Genomic DNA, 23,614 nt, shown 5'->3' with positions numbered 1-23,614 from the left:
CTCTATGTATTTTTAATAATTTTGCTTAACAACTTCAAATCTGTACAGAAGCACTCCTAATTACTATATCCCAATCACAGATAGTAATCTCTCATCAATTTAAAAGAACTGCCTTCTGTATCTCATTTAGGAGAAATTCGTACCATGAATTCTACTTTACTAAAATTGTAATGTCTGCTTTTTCCTTAATTTGCATTTGCCTAATGCACAATATCCTAGCTATTTAAAAATACTTATAAGAATTATAGATGCTAATAATTTTTAACAAATACACCATACAAAGTCAAATATAAATGCTCTCCATTGCTGATATTTCCAACAATCATTCATTTTAAGTTTTCACGATCACTTTGTGCTAGTTTCTAGTTACCAGTCTCCAACACAGTGTCCACTACATGGTGAATGCTCAAAATATATTTGCTAAATCAATAGGTAGGTAAGTGGATTAATATTCAGTACATGCTGAACATTCAAAAACTATTTGTTGGATCAATAGGTAGGTGGGTAGATGAATGACTTGTTGATTTAAGGTTACAATACCAGTTCAATAATAAAGTAGGCTGAAGAAATGGAAAAAGAGCTGTAAAAATAGTGCAGAAGTGATGCAGCAGTTAAGGAAATAGAAAGAGAAAAAAATGTCATAGCTGCAAGGCTGTGTCATTGTATCAGGTAAATCTACTGTCCATAGCTTTATTTGGCCTATCACTTCATCCAGCTAACACTGTGACCTTTTCTAGACTCTTCCTCATACTACTGTCCATAATAAAAAGACCCTCACCACTTCAGACACTTCTCACCTGCTTTACTCTCCATATGAATCTCACCGAGCAGCTGTCTATAAATGCTATTGATATCAAACTGTGAAAGGAGCTTCAAGCAGATTGCTGTCTTTCAATCCATGGCACATCCTTTCCTAAATCCTTGTCCTCTTTCAAGTTATTAGGTATTATAGGCCAGGATTTCCTCCTCTTATTAAGAATAAGACCTCAAATGAAGGAATTCTAAAAGAATACTTAGCATTTCCCAGTCATCTGTTCTAAAATATAGACATGGTACCAATCCATTTTATATCAAAATCCAGTATGTACATGCATACATGTATGCACTCATACAAAAAGCAAGAGGAAAAAAGCTCACTGAAGCAATATTTAACTTCACTATGTGCAATGCACTATTATTTTTCTATTCTCCTGAGTCTGTTCATTTGTTTTCAAGCTGGGTATTACCTATTAAATTTCCATTACTGTTAACGGATCATGATCAGCATTTGAAAACTATTGGTTTGATTCATAATTTGAAGCACAGAGAATATATTTGCAAAGAATAAAGTGTCTTTTATCAAGAACTTCTTGGACCTATAAACTCACCTAAACAAATAATGTTGACTACATTTTAGCAGAAAAATATACTAGTAAGGCCTGAAAGTCCTATTCCATATACTATAGATGTGGTAGCTTCAACTAAAATAAAACTTGGGTAGGGAAGAGAGATACAACCGCTCAATGACTAAGAAAATTCATAAACCATAAATGTTTAAAAGCTAAAACATTACATTTAAGAAATAGGATATAAATGTGGAAGATTGATGTTGATGCATTATTAGTGCTAACATTTAAATATAATTATACAACAGCAGATACAATATTATTTTATTCTTATACTTTTTACTCTTAAAAGTTTTTTTAATTTCTAGAAATCACAATTATTACATGTACATGTACTACATGCAAATTTACAATTATAATTTTTCTGAAACCAAAATAATATTATGTACAAATATCCCCATAGAATTCCTACATGACAGAACAATACCTGCTTAAAAAAATTCGTCACTGTGAGAGTAGCAGGTCGAAAGCTGGTCAAGTTACAAGCATCATCTCCACTTGTTGTCCTTTCGAGTGATCGTCTGCCAACAATGCTAGAATTCCTCCTCTCTGACCAAGACCCTTTCCGTTCTACCAAGGGAAAAGAAAAGTCTGGTATTCATTTTCATAATATTTAAATTGTTTTAAAAGCAGCTTTCCAAACACAGGAAAAAAATTCATTTGAGTTGAAAATTATCTACCCGACATATTGATTGTAGTAAAGAATTTCATTTCTGGAGAGATCGGTAAGGAAGCACCATACCTAAATCTCCTGGTTCTCTTTTAAAACTTCTCCAGTGGAAAATAAGTTTCTACCACACAAAGACTATGCATATGACCAAAGATGAGCTATAAGATGCAGCTACAGAGAAACTATGCATTTAATAGGAAATATTCACACAATGAAAATTTTAGTTACCATCTAATTGTCCCTCAGTCTTAGCACTTGAATTTGAAACAGAATTTTAAGATAACATTCATTTAAAGTCCTTGCAAGATACCCTTATTATTCAAAACCAACTGGAAAACAACAACAACAACAATTGAACAACTATGCTACAGATCAACAAGGAAACTGAAGACTTAAAACCATAAACAAACTAATACATGTCACTAAGGAAAAGTAGAATATGTGTTCTTCTCTAGCACACACAGGGCATTCTCCAACATAGATTAAGCTATAAAACAAAATAAAATAAATTCAAAAGGACTGAAATCATATAAAATTTTCCCAAAAACAGCGAAATTAAATTATAAATCAGTAACAGAAAAGTATATGGGAAATTCATAAACATGTGGAAGTTAAACATACTCTCGATTCTCAAAAAACCAGTGGGTTAAAGGAAATAACAAAGAAAATTAGAAAATACTTAAGATACATGAAAATGAAAACACAATATCCCAAAACATATGGCATATCATTAAACCCGCACTCAGAGGAAAATTTATAGCCATAAATGACTATAAATAAAAAAGAAAAGCTCTCAAATAAGTAACTTAACCTTTCATTTTTAGAAAGTAGAAAAAGAGAAAACTAAACCCAAAGCAAGCACGAGAAAGGACTCAAAAACAACAGCGGGATGACAATAAAAGAAACAGAAACTACAAACATAAGAATGAAGCCAAAAACTGGTTCTTCAAAAAGTAAATTTTAAAAACTTTGCTAAATGGGCTAAAGTTGTAGAGTTGGAGGACCACTCTTCCCAATTTCAAAACTTACTGCAAAGCCAAAAAAATGAACACAGAATAGTACTACCATGGGCTTAGACATATAAATCAATGGAATAGAATTGAGTCCAGAATTAAACCCATACATCTATCATAAACCAATTTTCTTTCTTTTTTTTTTTTTAATATTTATTTTTAAAAGAGAGAGCGCCAACCGGGGACGGGCAGAGAGAGAGGGAGACACAGAATCTGAAGCAGGCTACCGGATCTCAGCTGTCAGCACAGAGCCCTACACGAGGCTTGAACTCACAAACAGTGAGACCATGACCTGAGCCAAAGTCAAATGCTTAACCAACTGAGCCACCCAGATGTCCCGTGCACTAATTTCCAACAAGAATGACAAGACCATTTGCTGGAGAAAGAATAGTCTTCCTAGCAAATAGGTGTTGGGACAACTCAACAGCTACATTAAAAGAATAATATTGGACCCCTACCTCTCACCATGTAAAAAAAAAGTGACCCAAAATGGATTATACCTAAATGTAAGAGCTATACCTATAGAACTCTTAGACAAAAACATACAAACAGATCTTTCTGATCTTGAGTTAGGTAATGCTTTCTTAGATAGGACTCCAAAAGCACAAGCAACAAAAGAACAGAGAAAATGAATTTAAAATTTCTATGCTACAGGGGCACCAGGGTGGCTCAGTCAGTTGAGTGTCTGACTTCAGCTCAGGTCATGATCTCACGGTCCCATGGATTTGAGCCCTGCATCGGGCCCTGTGCTGACGGCTCAGCAGCTGGAGGCTGCTTTGGATTCTGTGTCTCCTTCTCTCTCTGCCTCTCCCCTATTCATGCTCTGTCTCTATCTATCTCTCAAAAATAAATAAACGTGAAAAAAACAATTTTTTTAAAATTTCTATGCTACAAACACCAGCATTAAAAGAGGAAAAAAACAAACAAACAAACAAAAAAAAACCCCACAGACTGGGAGAAAATATTTGCAAGTCCTTTATTAGATAAAAGATTTGTTGGGCAAGAGGCATTAAGGAGAACACTTGCTGAGATGAGCACTGGGTGTTATATGTAAGTGATGAATCACTAAATTCTATTCTTGAAATCATTATTGCACTATATGTTAACTAACTTAATTTACATTTTTAATGTAAATTAAAAATAATAAGAGGGGCGCCTGGGTGGCGCAGTCGGTTAAGCGTCCGACTTCAGCCAGGTCACGATCTCGCGGTCCGTGAGTTCGAGCCCCGCGTCAGGCTCTGGGCTGATGGCTCAGAGCCTGGAGCCTGTTTCCGATTCTGTGTCTCCCTCTCTCTCTGCCCCTCCCCCGTTCATGCTCTGTCTCTCTCTGTCCCAAAAATAAATTAAAAATGTTGAAAAAAAAAAAAAAAAAAAAATAAGAAAAAAATAATAAGAAAAAAAGATAAAAGATTTGTACCCAGAATACATAAAGTACTCTTAAATTCAAAGACAAGAATATAAAAAAGCGGGGCACCTGAGTGGCTCAGTCACTTATGCATCTGACTCCTGATTTTGGCTCAGGGCATGATCTCACAGTTCATGAGTTCAAGCCCCTCATGGGACTCTGTAATGACAGCATAGAGACTGCTTGGGATTCTCTCTCTGCTCTTCCCCAGCTTGCGCATGCGTGCGCTCACTCTCTCTCTCTCTCTCTCTCTCAAAATAAATAAACTTAGGGGTGTTTGGGTGGCTCAGTCAGGTCATGATCTCATGGTTTGTGAGTGTGAGCCCCACATCAGGCTCTATGCTGACAGCTCAGAGCCTGAAGCCTGCTTCAGATTCTGTGTCTCCTTCTCTCTCTGCCTCTCCCCTGCTCACACTCTGCCTCTCTCTCTCTCAAAAATAAATGAATGTTAAAAAAAATTTTTTTAATAAACTTCAAAAAAAAGAATATTAAAAGCCACATAAAAAATGAGCATCCACTAGATAAAACAAAAACATTAAAAAAATGAGCAAAAGACATGACTACATATTTCTTCAAAGAAAGTATACACATAACCAGTGCACATAAAATTATACTCAAGATCATTAAATATCAAGGAAAAGCAAATCCTAAACCACAATTTTTCTTTGCCTACACTAGGATGGCTGTAATCAAAGGGCCAAATAATAAAAGTGTTCGCAAAGATATGGAGAAATTGGAACCTTCACACACTACTAGAAGAATTTTAAATGGTGCAGCAACACTGGAAAACAACCTGATAGTTCTTCAAAACGTGAAATATAGAATTGTCACTAATATCCAACAATTTCTAGTATATGTCCCAAAAAATGAAAACATGCCCATACAAAAGCTTGTTCCTGAACATTAACTGCAGCATTATTCATACTAAACAAAAAGTTTAAACGACTCAAAGGTCCATCAACTGATGAATGGATAAATAAAATGTGGTATATCCACACAATGGACTATTATTTGGCAATAAAAAGAAATTAAATAGTGACACATGCTACAACATGGATGAACTTTTAAAACATTATGCTAAGTGAGGCGCGCCTGGGGCACTTAGTTAAGTGTCCAACTTCAGCTCAGGTCATGATCTCCTGGTTCATGGGTTTGAGCCCCGTGTCGGGTTCTGTGTTGATGGCTCAGAGCCTAGAGTATGCTTTAGATTCTGTGTCTCCCTCTCTCTGCCCCTCCCCCGCTCGCACTCTGTCTCTCTCTCTCTCTCTCTCTCTCTCAAAAATAAATAAAATATTAAAAAATAATAATAAAAAAATAAAACATTATACTAAGGGAAAGAAGCTTGTCACAAAAGACTGTATATTGTATAATTCTATTGATATGAAATGTCCAGCATAGGCAAATCCATACAGACCTTATAAGGAGATCAGAGGTTGTTCAGGATTGGGTTTGTGGATTGGGGGAGAATGGAGGGTTACTAATGAATACAAAAGTGTTCCAAAATTAAGACTGTGGTGATGGTTGCAGAACCTTGTGAATATATCAAACAAAACAATAAATTATACACTTTAAATGGGTGAATTGTATAGTATAGGAATTGCATCTCAATAAAGCTGTGGGGAAAAAAAGGAAAAAAAAGAAAACCCTTTTATGCCTCACAACACTGTAAAGTCTATAAATAAAACAAGCCTATATAAAAAAAAGAAAAATTAAACATTTAGAAATATTTTATATAAAACACTCTTACCTCCAGTGCTTATTTCCACCTCTGTAGAATCTCTTTCCAAACTCCCCGCACTGCTAACAATATTCATTAAATGGATTGCAGTCCAAGCAAAAGGCATGCGATATTTCCCAAGTCTTTGACAAAACTGATCAGCTTGACTTTTCAGCTTCTCCAATTTTTCCTTATTCTGCAAAACAAAACTTTATACATTATATGATTATGCTCGAAAGAAATGAATCAAAGACTACTCCATTGTATGTAAAAAGACAGCTTAGGAATTCTCAATTCTCAACAAAGATGGAAGAATAATCTATACTTTTCAGAGATCAATTAGCACTGTATTATCTTAACCACTAAATAATTTTAACCCATTCTATAAATGTATGTGTAGAGTAAGTCTTTCAAATTTATTTTCGTGATTATCTCATTTTGGTAGGAAAGAACGTAGAGCAAGTGTCAAACATGTGTACGTATTACAAGTACTATTTTATGAAAAGAAACATAACCATGTTCAAGTCAGCAACTGCTAACTACAAAATATTCTAGGTTAAACTTACTAAATTGTACTACTCTGAAAAAGATGGGAGCAGTTGAGCCATTTTGAAATAATCCTTATGGCAAGAGAAGGAGTGAGGTAAAGTGGGATTGGGGGTACAAATAGGCTAATAACATATAAGACCAGAACTGTAATAAAAGAAGCAAACAAAAAAAAATATTGCAAAAAGACTAAACCCTAGAAACAGACTGATGGTCCAAACAGTATGTGCCTATCTGGAAGACATCCTGAAGCTGGCCCAACTTTTAGGCTATCCCTGAAACAAACACTAAGGTAACCTGCAATAGCCAACTAATGGTCCAAAAGTAAAAATCTACACCAAATATCTTACATACTCTTTCCATACAGGATGTTGTCAAGGTATATATACACTAACAATAGAGCCCTACCTTGAGAGTCAGGCCTGGGATAAGATGGACGGATAACTAAATGTTAGCACCGTTTATTGCTGTATATATTATACCTCCAAAATAGGTGATTGCTTTAAAAGCCTAGATATCAAGTATACTTGATTCTATCAGCTTATGTAGGCATGTAATAAGCTGCTATTGTAATTATGAGCTCCACACAACAGCAAATTTAAAAAATGACAACCCAGGGAAAGGTTATAGAATACTTGAACCCTAATTTCAACCAGCAAGCCAGGGATCAGAGGAGAGTATCATGTACTCAGTTCTACCTATATTAGCAGAAAAGGCTCAGTTACTGTTCCAAATTTCACAAAAATAGAAAGCAAAACATATTCTAGATTTTGGTAACTTATCGAGTATTCCTCAATCATACTCCTGGATGTTTCAACTATTAAATCATGTATTCAATCATCTGTTATTCTTGTAGCTAACTCAGGGCATCTGAAATGTGGTACCAACTTTATATCAATTGCTTTTGCTTTATATGTGGACCCAAATTCTAAAAATTAGTCATCTGATGGCAAAAGGGAGATAGTATTTTCTGTTTTTACCATATTCCTTAATTATCGGCGGCATTCCTTAATTATCAGCAGCTAGACAGAGCCCCAGAGTACTGCTATCTTACTATAAAAAATTATACTATATGGGGCACCTGGGCAGCTCATTCGGGTAAGCTTCTGACTCATGATTTCAGCTCAGGTCATGATCTTACGGTTCATAAGATCAAGCCCTGCATCAGGTTTCAGGCTGACAGCTCAGAACCTGCTTGGGATTCTCTCTCTCCCTCTCTCTCTCTGCCCCTCCCACGCTCATGTGCAAGTGCTTTCTCTCTCTCTCTCTCAAAATAAATGAACTTTAAAAAAACCTTTTATTACCAATATCACTATTTTATGAAAAATACTATTTTTGAAAATTTTAATACTTAGGAATGAAATGAAATTAACTTAGTTCTCTCCAAGGAAAAAAAAAGTCAGGAGTCACTTAGTTTGGGGGTAAAGGAGATTTTAAAGAATAACACAGCATATGAAAAAAGCTAAGTGACAAAAAAAGAAGAAAGTAAGAAAGCAGGTAGTCCAACAGAAAATAATGAATTAGTAGTTAAATTCTTTAATATGCTTCATAATTCTCCCAAATAATAACTTGGGAAATGAGAGGTTATTTAGTGTTGGGTTCAGGGACTGGGGGAGCATTGGGAGGGACTATATGACTATACAGGTGGGAAAAATGAGAGGCATGATACTCTACCTTTGTGGCATCTGCTTCTTTAAAAATCATATATGGTTCTGCACACTCTCCGATGTCACCTTGCTGTAGGACTTTTTCTAACTGTCAAAAAATAAAACAGTAAAGACTAATTAAGCTTAAAAAAAAAAAAGTAATCAGACTGGAATGTGAGGATGGTTTAACATAAAAAAAAAATCAATCAAGGTAATATACCACATTAACAGAATGACAGGAAAAAAAAACACATGATCATCTCAATTGATACAGAAAAATAACTGGGCAAAATTCAGCACCCTTTCATGCTAGGAACATTCAACAAACTAAGAATACAAGAAAACTACCTCAACATAATAAAGACCATATATGAAAACACCACAGCTAACATCATATTCAATGGTGAAAGGCTGGAAGTTTTTCCTCTAACATTAGGAACAAGATAAGGATGCTCACTTTTACCAATTCTATTCAAAAAAGTACTGGAAGTCTGAGCCAAAGCAATAAGGCAAGAAAAAGAAAAAAAAATGAGTCCAAATTTGAAAGGAAAGAGTAAAATTATGTGTTTGCAGACATGACCTTTTGTTCAGAAAACCTTTATAGTACACACACACACACACACACACACAAATGATTAGAACTAATAAATAAATTCAGCATAGTTGCAGATACAAAATCAATATGCAAAAATCAATTACATTTCTAAATACTAATAATGAAAAATCTGTAAGAAAATTAAAAACACAATTTCACTTACAATAATATCAAAAAGAAAAAAATTAAGGAATTCCCCACTTTTAAAAAGCTAACATTATGCTACTTTGATCTTACAAAGACCTACATTACTATCTGTTTTTGCTAACTGAAAGAAATCTGAAGAGGATTTTCACTTTTACAAAAAAAGGAGAAAGTAAAAATAACATTCAACATATGCTTTGCAAATACAGGCAGCACACACCCGGGGCAACAACAGTGGCACTGCCAAGCTCCTTCCCTGGGAATTACAACTCAGTATCTCAGCATCAAACCACCATAGTTCTGCACTGTGTCTATGAGCATCTGTCCTTTATCTCAATTTATTTTGTGCATCTGTTGGCAAGATATGTCCAAAGGCATCATGAAAGACTGAGAGAGTTATTTTTTGGGTCTAAGAACATTCAAATACTTTTCCATATAAATTAATGTTAATTGCTTTGTCACTTTATAAAATTTCAGCTTACAAAAGTTCCATCAAAGCACTCTTCTTCTAGATAGCAAGGAAACATATACTGAGAAATTAACTTAACCAAAAGGGTGAATGATATATAATCTGAAAACCATAGAACATTGGTTAAAAAAAAAAAAAATTAAAGAAGACATAAACAAATGGAAAGATATCCTATATTCATGAACTGGAAGACTAAATTGATATTAAGAGGCCAATTCTATGCAAAGCAATCTACAGATTTAATGCAATTCCTATGAAAATCTCAAAGATTTTTTTTGTAGACATAATAAAATTCACCGTAACATTCCTGTGAAATTTCAAAGAACCCTGAACAATCAAAACAAACCTTTAAAAAAGGAACAGAGTTATAAGTCTCATACTTCCAGACTTCAAAACAATACAAAGCTACAGTAATAAAAAATATATATATGATACTGCCATAAAGACATACATATAGATGAATGGAACAGAATACAGTCCAGAAATAAACCCTCATATATGTGGTTAAATAATATTTTGTTAATATTTATTTAGTTATTTTGAGAGAGAGAGGCAATGTGCATAGGGTAGGGGCCAACAGAGAAAGAGAGAGAAAATCTTAAGCAGGTCCATGTTCAGTGTGGAGCCCAATGAGGGGGCTCAATCTCACGACCATGAGATCATGACCTGAGGTGAAATCAAGAGTTGGATGCCTAACCAACTGAGCCACCCAGGAGCCCCAGGCTAAATGATTTTTAACAAGACTGCCAAGGCCATTCAATGGGGAAAGGACAGTCTTTTCAACAAATGGTGTTTAAAAAACCATATACCCAAATGCAAAAGAATTAATGGTGTTTAAAAGACCATGTATCCATGGGGCACCTGGGTGGCTCAGTCAGTTAAGTGTCTGACTCCGGTTCAGGTTAAGGTCTCATGGCTCATGACTTCAAGCCACGCATTAGGCTCTAGGCTGACAGCTCGGAACCTGGAGCCTGCATCAGATTCCGTGTCTCCCTCTCTCTCTGTCCCTCCCCTACTCGTGCTCTGACTCTCTTTCTCTTTCAAAAATAAACATTAAAAAAAATTTTTCTTGGGGGTGCCTGGGTGGCTCAGTCGGTTAAGCGTCCGACTTCAGCTCAGGTCATGCTCTCGCAGTCTGTGAGTTCAAGCCCCACGTTGGGCTCTGTGCTGACAGCTCAGAGCCTGGAGCCTGCTTCAAATTCTGTGTCTTCCTCTCTTTCTGCCCCTCCCCTGCTCATGCTCTGTCTCTCTCTGCCTCAAAAATAAATAAAAACATTTTAAAAAATTTAAAAAAAATTTTTTTCTTAAATCATATATACAAATGCAAAAGAATAAAGTCTTTACTCTCTATCATATACAAAAATTAACACAAAATGGATCAAAGACCTAAATGTGAACCTAAAATTATATAACTCTTAACAGAAAAAAAGAGAATCTTCATGACACTGGATATGGCAATGTTTTCTTGGATTTGATGCAGAAAAATACAGGTAACAAAAGCAAAATACAGAAATTGGGCCACATTAAAACTTTGTGCATCACAGACATAATCAAGGTGAAAGGGCAACAAATAAAAAAATATATACAAATAATGTATCTAATAAGGAGTTAATATCCAGAATAATTTTTTTAAGTTCTACAACTCAACAATAAAATAAATACAGTAAGCCTTGGTTTGCAAGCATAATTTGTTCTGGAAATATGCTTGTAATCCAAAGCACTCAGATATCAAAGCAAATTTCAAGAAACACTGGCTCAGCTGTGATCATGTGACGTTCAGTGTCATGTACAACTTATATTGCAAGACATTGCTCATTTATCAAGTTAAAATTTATTAGAAATGTTTGTCTTGCAGAACACTCACAGAACAAATTACAATCCAAGGTTTTACTTTAATCTGATTTTTAAATGGCAAAGGACTTGAATAGACATTTTTCCAAAGAAGATACAAAAATGGCTAACAGGATATGAAAAGATCCTCTACATAACTAATCATAAGGTAAATGCAAATCAAAATACAATGAGATTATCACTTGATAGCCATCAAGATGGCTACAATCAATAAAACAAAAAATAACAAGCATTGGCAAGGATACATAAAAACTGGAACTCATGTGCACTATTGGTGATTATGAAAATGGTACATCCATTATGGAAAACTATACAGAGGGTCCTCAAAAAATTAAAAATAGAATTACCACACAATACAGAAAATCTATTTTTAAGTATATATCCAATAGAATCAAAAGCAAAATGTAAACCATTATTTGTACACTCATGTTCATAGCAGCACTATTCACAAAGCCAAAAGGCAGAAGCGACCCAAATGTCTACCAAGAGATGTGTGGACCCGAAAAACAAATAATCCAGTGAAGAAATGGGCAGAAAACGTGAATAGACACTTTTCCAAAGAAGACGTCCAGATGGCTAACAGACACATGAAAAGATGCTCAACATCACTCCTCATCAGGCAAATACAAATCAAAACCACACTCAGATATCACCTCACGCCAGTCAGAGTAGCTCAAATGAACAAATCAGGAGACTACAGATGCTGGAGAGGATGTGGAGAAACGGGAACCCTCTTGCACTGTTGGTAGGAATGCGTACTGGTGCAGCCGTTCTGGAAAACAGTGTGGAGGTTCCTCAAAAAATTAAAAATAGATCTACCCTATAATCCAGCAATAGCACTGCTAGGAATTTACCCAAGGGATACAGGAGTGCTGAGGCATAGGGGCACTTGTACCCCAATGTTTATAGCAGCACTTTCAACAATAGCCAAATTATGGAAAGAGCCTAAATGTCCATTAACTGATGGATGGATAAAGAAGTTCTGGTTTATATACACAATGGAATGCTACTTGGCAATGAGAGTGAAATCTGGCCTTTTGTAGCAACGTGGATGGAACTGGAGAGTGTTATGCTAAGTGAAATAGGTAATACAGCGAAAGACAGATACCATATGTTTTCATTCATATGTGGATCCTGAGAAACTCAACAGAAGACCAGGGCGGAGGAAAAGGGGGGTGGGGAGTTACAGAGAGAGAAGGAGGCAAACCATAAGAGACTCTTAAATACTGATAATAAACTGAGGGTTGATGGGGGGTGGGAGGGAAGGGAAAGTGGGTGATGGGCACTGAGGACGGCACTTGTTGGGATGAGCACTGGGTGTTGTATGGAAACCAATTTGACAATAAATTTCATATTTAAAAAAATAATAAAAAATAAAGTTAGGTAAATAGGTTATGACAAACTGAAAAAAAAGAGATGAGTGGACAAACATATATATATATATTAAATATTATACAATGGAGTATTATTCAGCCTTTAAAAGGGAGAAATCCTAAAACAAGCTACAACCTTGATGAACCTTGAAGACATTATACTAAGTAAAATAAGCCAGTCACACACAAAAACAAAAACCAAATACCATATGATTCCATTCATATGAAGTATATGAGGTCAAATTTCATAGAAAGAGAGCAAACTGGTGGTTGGCAAAATCTGATAAGAGGAGAAAATGTCATCTAATATAATATCAATGTACAGAATTAACAATTTTTTTAAAATTGCTCAATTGGTTGAGTGTCCAACTCTTGATTTCGGCTTAAGTCATGATCTCACAGTTTGTGAGATCAAACCCTACTTCAGGCTCTGCACTGACAGTGTGGAGCCTACTTGGGATTCTTTCTCTGTCTCTGCCCCTGCCCTGCTTTTGCACACATTCTCTCTCAACATAGGTAAGTAAACACTAAAAAAAAAAAAAAAAAAAAAAAAAAGTAAAAAAACCTCACAAAACAGTATTGAGTGACCAATACAACAGTTTCTACTTCTAATTTTTTTCTCTACTTCTAATTTAATGTCTCACGTTAACCCTATATAACTTAATATTTTCAAAAAGAAAAGAAACGTAAATAAAATAGGGTGAAAGTCCAGAAACCAAATCAAGCATACCTGATTTGTAGGAATTGTGATAATTCCTTGAAGGAATTTAGCACATATAAAGCTGATACTTCAAATTAGCAAGTGGAGGACAAAAAACTCTTACAAATAAAATAAAATAAAAATAATCCAATAAAATGGATAGGATTACACAAGTGTATATATTTTTTCACTTGAAACATATGTATCCTACATACACTTAAAATTCATGTTTTTTATATTAAAAATCACTTACAAACAAGTTAAAAATGAGCTATTTGAATAAGTACTTCATAAAACAGAATATCCAAACAGCCAATAAATCACTCAACATTCTTAGTCATCACAGAATATAGACTAAAATTGAGGGGCGCTTGACTGCCTAGGTCAGTGGAGCATGGAACTCTTGGACCTGGGGTTGTGTGTTCAAGCCCCATAGTGGATGTGGATATTACTTAAAAATAAACTCTTAAAAAAATTGATATAACATGACAAACATATCAGAAATAAAATACAAACCAGAATATAAAACAAAATTAATAAAATTTAAATGTCAAATACAATAAAATCCAATGATAGCAAGTGTTAAGAAGGAAATGGAGCAGCTGATATTCTCAAAAACTGTTGAAAAGAGTAAAAATTGGAATATCCATGTAGGGAAACCGGTTGTAGAAATAAACCCAATGTCCAACAATGAGAATGGAAAAACAGTGATATATTCATATAACAGAATATTATATAGGATAAAAAACAACTACTGCTACACACAAAAAGCCTAGATGAATCTTAACATAATTCTTTAGAATACCAGAGACAAGAATTTATACTATATGATTCCTTTCCTATGAAGTTTCAAAAGAGGCCAAGATATGGTAAAAGTCAGTATAGTAGGAAAGGGCACAAAGAAGGCCATTTGCTAATATTGTACATCTTGATCTAGATGTACATAAGTATGTAAAAATTAATAAAGATGGACACCCTGTGCATACTGCTAATTGTAAACAAAGCTTACAAAGAAAACAATTTCTATATACCAGTGACAAACGAAATTTTGTATTATAATTTAAAATGAAAAATGTTAAGTGATACCATTTATAATATAATCAAAAATATCAAATCACCAAGAATATATGAGAGGAAAAGACCTAAAAACATGAAGGAATATATCATGTTCATTGACTGAAAAACAATAGTTTAAAGATGTCAACTTTCTCAAATTGATCTATATATTTAATGCAACGCCAGTCGACATCTCAGTACATTATTTCTTGAGAGAAAGAGAGAGCATGCCTATACTGAGGGGTTGAAGAGACTGACAAGTAAAAATTTACACAAAAATGTAAAAAGTCAAGCTGGAAAAAAAATACACCACTTATTATAAAGCTACAATAATGAAAACAGTATAGTAGTGGTACCAAGAAAAGACAAATAGACCAGTGGAACCAAAAAAGGCTCTAGGGGCACCTGGGTGGCTCTCCTCCTATGGAGGACTCTCACAGCCATTATATTGAGTGAAAGAAGCCAGGCACAGAAGACTCATTGTTATGCTTCCTTTCATATGAACTTCAAGAAGAAGAAAAGCTAACAATGGTGACAGAAGTTAGAATACTAGTTATCTAGAAGGGCAGGGGTAGTCACTAGAAAGAGAAACACAAGAACCCTCCAGAGTAATAACGCAATGGAAATATTCTATGACTTGAGCTCAAGAGTGATTACACAGGCAAATACACATGGAAGAATTCACCAAGCTGTTTACTCCAGATTTGTAAATATCTCATTGTACATATTTTATACTTCAATTTTTAAAAAAACTGATAAATATCAAGTATGACTAGCTGAAACTCTTATTCACTGCTGGTGGGAATGCAACTGTCACAGAGACTGAAAACATTTATTTGATAACATCTACCAAATCTGACATACAAATATTCTGTGACTTAGCAATTCTACTCCCAAGAATAAACTAAATACAAATGTATGCATATGTCTATCCTCATGGAATGCAAATATTTACAGAATTTCTGATAAAAACCACGAAATTAAATTAACCAAAATGTCTATCATCAGTAAAATGAATTATGATATATTCATACAATACTAAACAACAATGTAAAGAATTTTATTTTTATTATCTTTTAATGTTTATTTATTTCTGAGAGAAAGAGACAGAGCATGAGCAGACAGAGGGACAGAGAGACAGAAGGAGACACAGAATCTGAAGCAGGCTGCAGGCTCCGAGCTGTCAGCACAGAGCCTGACATGGGGTTCAAACCCATGAACTTTGAGATCATTACCTGAGCCAAAGTCGGACGCTTAACCAACTGAGCCACCCAGGAGTTCCAGCAATGTAAATGAACTTAAAACTGTTGCATACAGCAGTATAATCACACAATCATGTAGCAAGTCACAAAATATATATAATGTTGGATCCTATTAACATAGTGTTCAAAAACAAGCAAAAATTTTGAGGGAAAAAAAAAAGGAGCGGTGAATGGTACATGCGCAGTTTCTGGGATTCTAGTAACGTTTTGTTTCTTAACATGGGTGGGTGGTAACATAATGCATTTATTTGGAGATAATTCATTAAATCATGTATTTATGACTTTTGTGTATTTTCTGTAATTATGTCACACCTCAATAAAAAATTAAATTAAATTAAGCTTATTTTGTTATCATTACCTTATTGTAACCCACGTTTTTCTTCATCTATTTGTGGGTTTCTTTCAAAGAGCTTTGTTTTTGTTCTCTAAAATGTCAGTCTTCCATAAACAATAATCCAAACACAATGATATTACCCCTTCACCTATTTACCAGAAAGTATGCTAATAAACAGGACACAAAAATGAGCAAGGAAGACCTAATCCTGGCTGAGCCAGAATTCCCGTATCTCAGACAGTGATAGATTGCACTTAATAGCCCCAATTCTTCACCCTTCCTTTACCCCCCTCACTGCTCCCTGACACTGGAATTCCTCTGAATAAAGACGCCAAGTATATATCCTAACTTCTTGCTTTTGTGTTCTGTCATATGAGTTGTCTTGGCCAATACAATGTTAGCCTGTGTGATGCAACCAAGGGCTTGAAAAGTGCCTGTGCAGGGGGGTCTGCTCTTTGGCATTTCTGCAGTTACCATGAGAATAAACCAAGCTAGCCTGCTAGAAAAGCAATACACAAAGAAGTACAGCTCCAGCTGAATCAAATGAGCCCCAACCAACCAAAAGACGGTTTCAGGAGCACAGCCACCTCGAGGAGAGTACAACCTACATCAACTGACCACCAGACAACTTGGATGCATGATCTAAACAAATGTTTGTTGTTGCATGCCACTGGGATTTTCTCTTTCTGTTCTTGAATAGCAGTAGCTCACCAATACACAGATCAATGGCATTTTTCCTCTCAAGAAACAAAAACATCCTGCTGCACCAAAGTGATTTAGCAAAACCTCCTAAATACATCTCCTTTAAATTTTTTTTAAAATTTTTTTTTTTAACGTTTATTTATTTTTGAGACAGAGAGAGACAGAGCATGAACGGGGGAGGGTCACAGAGAGAGAGAGACACAGAATCCAAAACAGGCTCCAGGCTCTGAGCTGTCAGCACAGAGCCTGACGCGGGGCTCAAACCCACCCACCGCAAGATCGTGACCTGAGCCGAAGTCAGACGCTCAACCGACCAAGCCACCCAGGCGCCCCTCTTTTAAATTTTTAATAATATTTTAACTTGTTCATTTTTTTGAAATTACAGGGAAGTCATTTTCTATGTATATACATATTTTTATGTACATATATATTCTACACAATTGAAATCATTCCATAGAGAGTTTTGTGCCAGACTTATTTTTCACTGAGTATTATATCACACATGCGTTTCTATATCATTAAAATTTCTTCCAGGGGCGCCTGGGTGGCTCAGTCAGTTAAGCGGCCGACTTCGGCTCAGGTCATGATCTCGCGGTCCGTGAGTTCGAGCCCCGCGTCGGGCTCTGTGCTGACAGCTCAGAGCCTAGAGCCTGTTTCAGATTCTGTGTCTCCCTCTCTCTGACCCTCCCCCGTTTATGCTCTGTCTCTCTCTGTCTCAAAAATAAATAAACATTAAAAAAAAAAATTTCTTCCAAATAGTGGTTTTATTTGCCATAGTATCCCATCATATGAATGTACATTGATTTATCTCCCTATTTACTCATATTGAACATTTACAATGTTTCTTATCCTTAATCCTATCTGAACTGTTCACTCTCAACCAAATCTTGTCACTAAATAATCTCATTTTCATGCAGTCAATATTCGAACCATCAGCTGTATCTTTTCATCTCGTTTCCTTAAATATGTTCTATTTTTATGAAAATGTACTATTTTCCCATGTAAAGGTAGTGTATATACAGTATTTCTCAACTGTATTAATATTTAGAACTTTATTCTGAGTTTCTGAAGACCACTGCTGCTAAATCTGTGCTTGTAGGATTCATTGTAGCTAAGATCTATTTTAAGCTGAATTCAATGGGAATGTGTCGACAAATTAGGACATTATTCCTGTGGGTAAACAGGATTCATTCCGTGACAATCCACTTTATAACCTTATTGTAAAATTCATTACCTTTTATAATTTTATATAAATAAAGATAAAATGATTAATGAATATATTTTAAGCTTCTTTCAAGTCAAGGTCAAGTTATAGTAAATTATTCCTCAACTTAGGTAAGCAGCTTCATAATATTCAGATTTTAGAATTCATAATCCTTATTCAGTTTTTGTGTTTATTTTGCTTTGTTTATTTCAAATTTTTAATTTAAATGTCAGTCACTTAATACATAGGATAATATTAGCTTCAGGAGTGGAATTTAGAGATTCGCCACTTATATAAAACACCCCGTGCTTATCACAGTAACTGCCCTTCTTAATACCTGTCACCCATTTAACCCATCCCTCAGTCCAACTCCCCTCCAGCAACCCTTAGTATGTTCTCTATAGTTAAGAGTCTGTTTTACAGTTGGCCTCGTTTTTTATTCTTCCCTATGTTTGTAATCCTTATTCTTAATTGGAGGACAGTCAATACATAATGTTCCGTGACCTCAATGATTTAGATATTAGTATTTACATAATTTAGAAACTGAGTGATAACATCATAATAAAGCTCCTATGATACTTAATTTTATATGCCAACTTGGGTAGGCTATAATGCCCAGTTATTTGATCAAACCTACCTAGATGTTGCTGTAAAGGTATTTTTTAGAGGTGATCAGCATTTAAATCAGTAGAGTAAGGCAGACTACCCTCTCCACAATGTGAGTGTGCCTCATCCAATCAGGTGAAGGCCTTGAGACCAAAGATGGAAATTTCCCAAAGAAGTAATTTTCAAGACTGCAACACAGAAACCCTACCTGAGTCTCCAGTCTGCTGCCCAATTCAGACTCAAGACTACAATACCAACTCTTAACTGAATTCCAGCCTGCCAACCTGCCCTACACATTTCAAATTTGCCAGCCCCCACAATCACACAAGCCAATTCCTTAAAATCAGTCAATCTCTACCTGTATGTGTGTACATACATGTGTGTGTATTTCCAGCCTACTGATCTGTTTCTCTGGAGAACCCTAATAGAGTTCCCACTCAAAAAAAAAAAAAAAAAAAACTTAGGTAGTTTTTTTTAGGTAGACTACAGTCTACATCCAGTATTGTGTTAAGAAGTTTTAAGACAAAAAAAATACATGAAGATAAAATCCTTACCCTTAAAAACCTTGTGATATTAATAGGGAGACAAATATACAGACACTACACAAACAAACTAATTTATTTAACATTACTCTTACCTTTATTACAAGAAAAACATCTTGGGAAGGATAAGTGATAGAAAAAATAGCTGATCTTGCCAAAGTGGTAATGGCAGCAGGTGGTACATGGGGACGTAATAATCCTTTCATCTGCTCAGAATTAAGGTCAAAATAAAAGTTTTCTGAAATCTAAAAAAAAAAAAAAAAATTCACATATTAAATTTTAAAATCTGTACATTTTGCAAATATCAAGCATACTCAGTCTTAAAATATTAGATATTATAACATTACACTAACATACTGTATATCATAGATTTCATTGACCAATCTTTATATGTCTAAATAAAAGCAAAAAGAAATATACAAAACTATCTGAGAAATATACAAGAAATATATTCTAAAGAACTCTATCCCAAGCTCTTTTGATTAGAAATGTAACCTGTAATAAAGTACACAAAGAAATTATTGAGATGAATTACCTCAAATTGAGAATTAAAAGAATTATACAAATAATATTTTAGCAAATTTGATTTAGCAAATACAAGTTGCTGGGGCAGAGTTCCACAGCAGAAATCTATAATATGTTGACAGTAGAAGTCACTGAAAGTAGTTAGTTTCTACCACACATTAAGCTTAGAATATTAAGAAATCCTGTATGAGGGGCTCCTGGGTGGCTTGGTCACTTGAGCATCCAATTTTGGCTCAGATCATGATCTCACAGTTCATGGCTTGAAGCCCCACCTCAGGCTTTGCACTGACAGCACAGAGTCTCCTTCAGATTCTCTGAGTCCCTCTCTCTCTGCCCCTACGCTATTTGTGCCCTCTTTCTTTCTCTCTCTCTCTTTCCCTCTCAAAAAATAAACATTATTTTAAAAATGCTGCATGAGATAGCCCTCTGAAAGACTCCTAAGTATAATAAAGATACAATGGTAAAACTAAAGCAGTATTTAAGATAAAAGACTTCAAGCATATATAAATGATCTTTTTAGCTAGTGTGAATTTTTAAATCACATCAACAAAACTTTATAATGATTCTAATCCTTTATACGTTATTTGCCTAAAATGCTTTTCTTGTATTAACTTTTCCTTAATTTTAAAGAAAGTTGCTTCTGCTATTTGCTTTTGGAATTCTTTCCATTAAATAAAAACTGGGTATCAACTGAACTATTTTATAGTAAGAAAATATGTTTAACAAGTCTTAATAAATTAAATTTCTACTTTCTTTTGAAAAGACCCATATTTAGGGGCAACTGTATGGGTAGTAAGTTAAGCATCTGGCTCTTGGTTTTAGCTCAGGTTATGATCTCAGAGTTCATGAGTTCAAGCCCCAAGTTGGGCTTTCTGTTGTCAGCACAGAGCCTACTTGGGATTCTCTCTCTCTCCCTTTCCCTCTGCCTCTCCTCTGCTCATTCTCTCTCTCTCTCTCTCTCTCTCTCTCTCGATAAACTTTAATAAAAATAAATAAATAAATAATCATGTTTAACAATTCTCAAAAAATTATTACTTATAAAACAACTTGAAAACAAGTTTCTGAAACCTAGGAATGTGACAAAAGACTATGTTCAAATCATATAATCTTACCTTTTTCTTTTCCTTGACATCATATAAAGCCAAACTTGCAAAAATAGGTTCAATTTCAATCTCAAACCTTTAAGAAAAAAAGCAATTAGTTCAACATTTCTACATCTGTGCTATACCATCTATGCTACCCCTCCTTCTGAAACACTTTTGCAAGTATATCTTTCAGTCTAAATCAACCACTACTTCCATTAGGTAATTTCATATATTCAATGTGAAAAACTAAGAAAACACATTAAAAATTTCAGAGCAAAACAGGAGCATACAAAATTCCACCACATGGAGAGAACCAAAATTAACAGTTTCAGTGCCTATCCATCTAGACTTTTGTCTATGTATAATTGCACTTGGTAAATGGATTTATTTTTTAACATTTATTTACTTTTGAGAGAAAGAGACAGAGTGTGAGTGGGAAAGGAGCAGAGAGAGAGAGGGAGACACAGAATCCAAAGCAGGCTCCAGGCTCTGAGCTGTCAGCACAGAACCCAACACGTGGCTCAGGGCTTAAACCCACAAGCCGTGAGAACATGACCCGAGCTGAAGTCGGACGCCTGACCGACTGGACCACCCAGGTGCCCCAAATGGATTTTTTTTTAAATGAAGTGTGTCACTGTATATTTAGTAGTCTGCTTTCTCAACTTCATATTTTATGGGTATATTTCCCTGTCATAAATATTAATCTAGCCATGCTTGTTAATGCTCAAATACAAATTTTCACTATATGAATATGTAAAAATGTATTTTATAACTGTATGCTTAAATCAAGATGTCTAATTTCATTTCCAAGAACTTGGCTTACATACGGTAAACACTTAGTAACTATTTGCTGAATAAAATAATATGTGGGGTACCTGGGTACTCAGTCAAATACCCAACTCTTCATTTCAACTCAGGTCATGATCTCACAGTTGTGAGGTCAAACCCCATGTTGGGCTCCACACTGAGCATGGAGCCTGTTTGGGATTCTCTCTCTACCTCTTTCTGTCCCTCCCCCACAACTGCACACTCTAGCTCTCTCTCTCTCAAAATAAATGAATTAATTAAAAATATTTAAAAAAAGGGAATAATATGTAACATGAGGTTAACTAAAACTCTAGAGCAGTGATTCTCAATAAAGGATGATTTTTCCCCCAATAGGACATTTGGAAATGTCTGGAAGCATTTTAAGTTATCATTACTGCAGGAATATTACTGATATTTAGTGAGTAGAGAGGCCAGGGCTGTGGCTAAACATTCTGCATTGTACAGGAGAGCCTCTGACAACAAAGAATTATCCAGACAAAAATGTCAATAGTGCCAAGGTTATAAAAACCCTGTTCTACATTGTTCATTTTTTTTTTTTGTCATGAGAGTATCAAAGTCTTTACAGGAGATAACACACAGTCGCATTTGGTTGAGTTGAATGAAGGGGGATTCACAAAGATTCCGATAAGATTTAGGAAAACAACTAGAGAGAGTACAATTCTCTGGAGACAACAATAGCAGGGAGTCATTACCAATCCTTGACCTAAAGGAGACCTTAGAAGTGGTAAACCAAAACTGAGAAAGAATAGGTATACAAGGGGCTTTCACAGAAACACTGGCCTTTGGAGGAGAAGGCAACCAATCAACATGACCTAGCAGGGAATGAGTAAAAGGATATAAGTAAATACCACTGATTTCACTCTCTTCCATCCTCTGACTTCTGCTGATGTCTCTCTTAGCAGAACCCAACCCAGAAGCCAAAAGAATAGAAATTTTGGTGATACTGTCTACATGGTTCAACCTCTACAAAGCCCACTGTACAAACTCTCTAACACTTGTTACTGTCACTCTTTCTGATTCTGCAACTTCAGTGGGTATCTGTTATCACACTGGACTTTTAATATGCATCTTCATCTATTTATGACCACACAGACACCCTCTTTTGGACCATGTTTCTATTTTTTGTTTGGCATTTTCCTCATCTATTTATACTTCTTTATGCATTCTGTATACAGATGCTTTGTCAAGTGAATGTATTGAAAACATCTTCTCCCTCTGTATGACAGAGAAAGATAGAGAAACAGAGAGACACAGATATCCAACTGTCCTGCCAATTTATTGAAAAGATTACCTTTCCCAACTATCTATATAGTTGTCTCCCCTTATCTGCAAAAAATATGTTCTAACACCTCCCATGGATGCCTGAAACCTTGTAGACAGTACTGAAACCCATATATACAATGTTTTTTCCAATGCATACGCTACCTGTGATAAAGTTTAATTTATACTTTAGGCACAGTAAGAGATTAACAACAATAACTAATGACAAAACAGAACAACTATAACAACATACTTTAATAAAAGATATGTGAATGCAGTCTCTCTCTCTCTCTCTCTCAAAATACTTTACTGTATTATATTAATCCTCCTTTTCCTTACAATGATATGACCTGATAAAATATCTACGTATGAAATCAACTGAGGTAAATAACACAGACATTGTGACATAGAGTTAAGCTATTACTGATCTTCTGATAAGTCAGAAGGATCATCATCTGCGCCTGGACAGCAGTTGACCACTGGTAACTGAATACATGGAGAAGAGGGGGGCTACTGTAGTGCCACTGTAATTGTAAATCAAAAATACACACATAGGTCTATTTTTTAGCCCTAGTCCATTGGACTAATTTTCTAATTGTATGTCAGTGCTATATTGTCTTCATTAGCTTCTGTCTTAGGTAATTAGCTTACTGTAGCTTTATACTAAGTATTAATACCTATTTTGTTTTGTAAACT

At 35.1% G+C, this 23,614-nt stretch overlaps 1 protein-coding gene across 12 annotated transcripts in view; it reads right to left on the bottom strand.

Moving 5' to 3' along the window:
- DOCK7 (dedicator of cytokinesis 7) overlaps positions 1-23,614 on the bottom strand; it is a 233,067-nt gene that overhangs the window by 160,160 nt on the left and 49,293 nt on the right. For all 12 annotated transcript variants that reach the window (XM_058717167.1, XM_058717161.1, XM_058717162.1 and 9 more), the window contains exons 8-12: positions 20,858-20,924; positions 19,316-19,465; positions 8,411-8,491; positions 6,221-6,386; positions 1,813-1,955 (exon numbers count right to left, since the gene is read on the bottom strand). In XM_058717167.1, the coding sequence (XP_058573150.1) occupies positions 1,813-1,955; positions 6,221-6,386; positions 8,411-8,491; positions 19,316-19,465; positions 20,858-20,924 (607 nt within the window). The remainder of the gene's footprint in view (positions 1-1,812; positions 1,956-6,220; positions 6,387-8,410; positions 8,492-19,315; positions 19,466-20,857; positions 20,925-23,614) is intronic.

Source organism: Neofelis nebulosa, chromosome 2 (genome assembly GCF_028018385.1).
Source record: "Neofelis nebulosa isolate mNeoNeb1 chromosome 2, mNeoNeb1.pri, whole genome shotgun sequence".
NCBI classification, from domain to species: domain Eukaryota; kingdom Metazoa; phylum Chordata; class Mammalia; order Carnivora; family Felidae; genus Neofelis; species Neofelis nebulosa.
This window is presented reverse-complemented; position numbering and strand designations above follow the sequence as displayed.